We start from the raw sequence: 6,000 nt of genomic DNA on the forward strand, positions 1-6,000 counted from the left end.
TTGGAGTCTTCGAGGGGAAAGTCTTCCCAACGGAGGGACGTGCAGGATGTCCTACAAGCTTGATATTCTGGATCCTGTCGTTGGGCTTCAGCCAGGGCGTTGTAATCCAATCCCAGTTGAACGGCAGCCAACGTGTTTCTTGACAGGGCATCGGCAACGGGATTCATTTTCCCAGGGACGTATTGGAGGGTGCAATTGTATTCAGCCACGGCGGAGAGATGTCGGCGTTGACGGGCGGACCAGGCGTCAGACTGTCGAGTGAAGGCGTGCATCAGAGGCCTGTGGTCTGTGCCAATGACGAAGGGCGTACCCTCTAAGAAATGGCGAAAGTGACGGACAGCCAAGTGCACCGCCAGCAATTCTCGATCGAAGGTAGAATAACTCGATCCTGCCTTGGACAGTTTTCTGCTGAAGAAGGCCAATGGGCGGGGCGAGCCTGTGACCACCTGCTCGAGTACTGCACCAATAGCGACGTCGCTGGCATCGATGGAGAGAAGGAGAGGGGCGTGTGGGATAGGAAAAGTGAGAGCCGCAGCAGTTGATAGGGCCTTCTTTGCATTGCAGAAGGCTGCTTCTTGAAGGGGACCCCACTTCAGGTCCTTCGGCTTGCCCTTAAGGGAGGCGTAGAGGGGAGCAAGAGTGGCGGCAATGGCTGGCAGAAAACGGTGATAATAGTTGATCATGCCCAAGAATTCCTGCAGAGCTTTGACGGTCGAGGGCACGGGGAAGTTTTGAACGGCTGCTACCTTCTCAGGAAGGGGGTGGACACCTTCAGGAGTGATGCGGCGCCCTAAGAACGATACTTCGTTGGCGCAAAAGGTACACTTGTTGTACCGGACTACAAGGCCGTTTTGTTGCAGGCGGTCGAGCACGATGCGCAGGTGACGGAGGTGTTCCTCTTTTGAGGAGGAGAACACAAGTATGTCGTCCACATAACATACACAGAAATGGAGGTCCCCTAAGATGCCATCCATGAGACGTTGAAACGTGGCCCCAGCATTACGAAGGCCAAAACAGGAGTAATTGAAGGTGTATGTACCAAACGGAGTGGTGATGGCAGTCTTAGGGATGTCTTCTGGGTTCATAGGCACCTGATAATACCCCTTCAGGAGATCGAGCGTAGAGAAAACCTTTGCTTTGTGCAGGTAGGAGGTCACGTCGGCAATGTTTGGGAGGGGGTAGTGATCCGGTTCTGTTTGCATGTTCAGGCGCCTGTAATCCCCGCACGGACGGAGGGAGCCGTCTTTCTTCAGAACGATGTGTAAGGGTGACGACCATGGGCTGGAGGCCTTTTGGCAAAGGCTCATTTCCTCCATTTCGGCGAACGTCTGTTTGGCGGCTGCCAATCGTTCCGGTGCCAGATGTCTGAATTTTGCGAAGACTGGGGGTCCCGTCATCTTGATATGGTGATAAATACCGTGCTTGGCAGGAACCGTGGGCGTTTGGCGAAGTTCTGGACGGAAAACTTCCGGGTACGACGTGAGGAGGTGGGCGTAGGCATCCGTGGGTGCGCTAATGTGGAGAGCGAGGTTAGAGGGGGCGGGTTGAAGAGGTGTCAACAAGTACGAGTCTGCGTTGACCAATCGTCGGTGGGCAACATCGACCAGAAGGTTGAAATGAGAGAGGAAATCCGCACCGAGGATTGGCATGGTGACGTCAGCAACGAGAAACTTCCAATTGAATTTTCCGTTTCTGAACGATAATGTGAGGTTCTCGTAACCGTATGTGGGTATCGCAGATCCGTTGGCAGCTACCAAGCGGACGTCGGCAGATGTAGACAGACTACGTCGTGTCTTGAAGAGTTTCCTTGGCAAAAGAGAACGACAAGCACCCGTGTCTACCAAAAATCGCACGCCCGTTCCTGCATCATGTAAAAAGAAAAGATTAGAAACACGGGAGGCCACCGCCACGAGCGATGGCCTACTTACACGTTTTTTGACCACTGACAATCCTCGGCACATTTCTTCGCAGTTGCCCCGAATCTGAAGTGGTAGTAGCAAAACTGCGGTGGATGGGAGGTAGTAAGTGGCTGTAGAAGTCGTTTGTTGGGGCGCGAGCGATTGGTGGGTGGTGGGCGGCTTTGTCTCTGCTTCGGCACGTCACGGTGTGGGCGTGTATGTCCTACGGCATTCATGTCAGCTTCAGTTGACGTTGAATAGGCATCCTCTTCGTCAGGGGTGGAGGCGTTGATGGAGGTCTTGAAGTGGCTGTCCATAAGGGCGTTGGCTTTGGTCATCAAGTCCTTTATGGGTAAACTATCGACATTGGGTATGGCAGCGCGTATAGGTCCGGGTAAACGGCGTATCCAAAGGGCACGAAGTAGGTTCACCTCACGAGGAGAGCCGTCTGCGGCAGGTTGAAGGCAAGCGATACTGGTCATTTCCCTGAGGGCAAGCGAAGCCCTTTGGTCCCCCAACGGTTGTTGCGAGAGCTGAAAAAGCTTTTCTACACGGGCGGCTGGCGACGGCGAGTACTGCTGCAGAAGGTATGTTTTGAGGGCGTCATACGCTATTGGCGTGTCTCCTTGTTCACAAAGCCAGTCGGATATTTCTGGGAAGGTGTCCTCGGGTATCGCCGCGAGAACATAATCTGCTTTGGTGGTTGAGCGAGTCATGCCGTTGATGCGAAACTGGACTTCTGCGCGCTGAAACCAAGCAAATGCTTCTCCCCTGGCGAACGGTGAAAGTTTCAATGGGGCGGCCGCAGCGCCAACTGCTGTAGTAGAGTCCGCCATAGTACTAACGATGGAGGGGCGAGGGAGGTGGGGGTGGAAGGCAGTGGGAGCGAGTCGACTTCCGGGGTCACCAATGTGACGGGGCCGAGAGAGGGTTGTGAACTCAAAGGCAGGAAGCAATCGACTGAGTTATATTATTGTAGAACACTCTCCTTATATACAAAACCTCAAGGCAACAGGACATAACAAGTTCACAAGACAGACAATATTACAGAGGAAAAACCAGACATGAATTTTCATGTTCGTTTTAGTGCGAGGGAAGAGCGAAGATACAAGCATAATATATACAAAAGGAATTATGTACAATTGTGTGAAACACGGTTGGTACAGACTTGTCTTTAAACTTACTTGTCTGTGGAGTGACTTGTCTGTGGACTTGTCTTTAAACTTACTTGTCTGTGGAGTGACTTGTCTGTGGAGTGACTTGTCTGTGGACTAACTTATATGTGGACATACTTGTCTGTGGACGTACTTGTCTGTGAATGTACTTGTCTGTGAATGTACTTACCGGTGGACGTAATTATCTGTAGACTTAATTTTCTGTGACTTATTAGTCTGTTGACTTATTCGTCTGTGGACTTACTCGTTTGTGTCCATTACCAGCGGCGTGGTATAGAGGGGTTCTCCACTTGCTGTCTTTGCTATCAAGGAAGTCCTTGAAGTAATCCATCCCTTTGGTCTTTTCCAGGAGGAATTCAACAACGCTCTGATGGTGGGATATATCAGACTTGTATTATTTTTCTAGCAACCTAAATGTTTTGGTTTAAGAAATACAAACAAACATCTCTTAATCAACAGAATCTTTGTTATTAAACAGTTTCAGTTACTAATACTGTTTAATATTTTTTTGATCATTCATTAGAGAATGCACAAATGCAATGAGGTTGGTACAGTCACTGACGTTGGTTACTCATTTACGTGGATAATTGATGAATGAAAACACAATCATAGTCAGAATGTAATCTACTAGTTTGCAGGCAGCATTCTAAAGTCGTATCGTCACGTCCTTTGAGGCCTTGCCTCAAATTATAATTGTCACTACAGTAAAATTCATATCACACCCCACTTTGACTGCGCATGGTTTTGTAAAAGACAAGCATTGCCTAGTGTATAGGAAAATGCTTGCTAACATAGTGATATAAACAATCAACACAGTGACATTCGTCCATGTAAATACTCACGTCGTGGCCTCCTTTGGAGGAATGGTGCAAGGCCGTCTGCTTCGAAGCATCTGCCTGGCGGAAATCCACACTGATGCTATTTAGGAATAAATGGACAATCTCTGCGTGTCCATGGGATGCTGCTACTATCAGGGGAGTCATCTTATGGGTATCTTTGATCTGAAAATGGAGAGATATTTTGTCTTCAGTTGAAAATATTCCTTTATGTGAAATGAATGCATTCTCCATTTGAGCCATCCGGCATAATCACCTTGACAGCGATTATGAATGATGCCCTCTAAAGTGACATGGCCGAAAAAATATCTGTAGAGCTGCACTGTGGTCATAACTATGGGTGTTCTAATAGGTATACAGTTATTTGCAGTGGATGCTGGGGGTGTTTTTCGGTAGTAATTATCCTATATCTAGAATTTTTTAATGTTGATTTTCACGGTACCGTCTGGGGAAGATGCTTGTACGCATAGCAAAATCCATGCACAATGATCAGAATCATTCAGGAACAGACTATGCATCGCATTTATGATGGGTCTTCTTTTAAAGAAACTCTTAGAGGTGAACGAGTTAATTTTCTAAACGTTGCAGTGGGAACTATGACCATACAGGCACGAAAACCTTAATAGGAAAAGGATATTTGATATCTGAAATTTTACAGGAACTTTTAGCAATATGATCCAAGTTCGGATATTTGTTAACATATTCAAGCGTGAATTATTGGCAATATAACATAAACGTGAATTTTTGGCAACACGACCCAAGCATGAATTTTTAGCAATCATGACCAAAACAGAATTTTTGCCAAAAAAAGACCCAAGTGTGACTTTTTGGCAAGATGACACAATCACAAAGATTTGGCAATATGCCCCAAGTTCGAATTTTTGACATTATGTCCCAAGCTTTAAGTGATCAAAAGGAGGCACTGAAGCTGGTAGAGTAAAATACATACTGGCAATCTGGGTTATAAAACACTGTAGTGCATCATGCTATTTCTTATGATTATTATGACCTGCAAGTCATAATAATCATGCCTTACCTGTGCTTGTGCTCCACATGTAACCACTAAGTCTTCAGCGGCCATCTTGTTGCCAACCATGGCAGCAAAGTGAAGGGGAGTTTGTCCGTACTTGTCTTGAGCATCAACATCTGCTCCTTTACCTTTCAGAAGGATGATCATTGATTGGCTAACTGGTTTTTCGTCTGTACCTTGAGTTCCATGGAAGAGAAGAAAGCATTGATATGACGAGGTTAAGTCCCCTCAAAAGAGATGGAGTCTGTACTTGAAGCAATTGAATTTACAGGTCCAGTCTCTGTTGGTTTAATATTTTCTTTGCCGCCTCATACAAACATATACGAGTTAGTAGGACATCTTTTAGATTCATGAATTAATGCCTTACATGATTTCACTATCAAATTCTACTGATGATGATGAAACTCTTGCTCCCTATGCCAATGGTCATCAGATTTGGAAAGTTAATTAACAGTCATCTCATGCAGGTCCCCCATAGCGCCTATTCTGGTCTCATCTCTGTGGGTCCGGCGCTAGATAAAGCTTAATGGGGATCGTGGACCAACTTATCCCGATTTCATATCTGCGAGTTCTAGGCTACCTGAAGCTTAGTGCTGGACCAACATATCCTGGTCTCATCTACAGTATGTGGGTGCAGGGTTGGCTAAAACATTGTGGGGGTCCTGAACCAGCCTAAATTTGTTCACACTGTAGGGTAAATGCTAGCTAAAACATTGTGGGAGGCCTAAACCTACCTAAATTTGTCTCACTGTAGGTTCAAAGCTAGCTAAAACATTGTTGGGGTCCTGAACCAGCCTAAATTTGTTCACACTGTAGAGTAAAGGCTAGCTAAAACATTGTGGGGGTCCTGAACCAACCTAAATTTGTCTTACCGTAGGTTCAAAGTTAGCTAAAACATTGTTGGGGTCATGAACCAACCTAAATTTGTTCACACTGAAGGTTCAAGGCTAGCTCAAATATTGTTGGGGTCCTGAACAAACCAAATCTTTTCATACTGTAGGTTCACGGCTAGCTAAAACATTATCGGGATTTTGTGCCAAACTCTCCTGGTTTCACGTATG

At 46.5% G+C, this 6,000-nt stretch overlaps 1 protein-coding gene and 1 long non-coding RNA gene across 2 annotated transcripts in view; one reads left to right on the forward strand and one right to left on the reverse strand.

The window, feature by feature from the left end:
• Window positions 1–6,000, forward strand: part of LOC137628751 (uncharacterized) — a 200,239-nt gene that overhangs the window by 43,598 nt on the left and 150,641 nt on the right. The gene's annotated exons all lie outside the window — the stretch shown is intronic.
• Window positions 1–6,000, reverse strand: part of LOC137628249 (transient receptor potential cation channel subfamily A member 1 homolog) — a 60,588-nt gene that overhangs the window by 24,984 nt on the left and 29,604 nt on the right. Inside the window, exons 6-8 of the mRNA XM_068359415.1 lie at window positions 4,946–5,115; window positions 3,916–4,074; window positions 3,318–3,440 (exon numbers count right to left, since the gene is read on the reverse strand). Of these exons, the coding sequence (XP_068215516.1) occupies window positions 3,318–3,440; window positions 3,916–4,074; window positions 4,946–5,115 (452 nt within the window). The remainder of the gene's footprint in view (window positions 1–3,317; window positions 3,441–3,915; window positions 4,075–4,945; window positions 5,116–6,000) is intronic.

The sequence above is a fragment of the Palaemon carinicauda genome, chromosome 36, assembly GCF_036898095.1.
Source record: "Palaemon carinicauda isolate YSFRI2023 chromosome 36, ASM3689809v2, whole genome shotgun sequence".
NCBI lineage: Eukaryota > Metazoa > Arthropoda > Malacostraca > Decapoda > Palaemonidae > Palaemon > Palaemon carinicauda.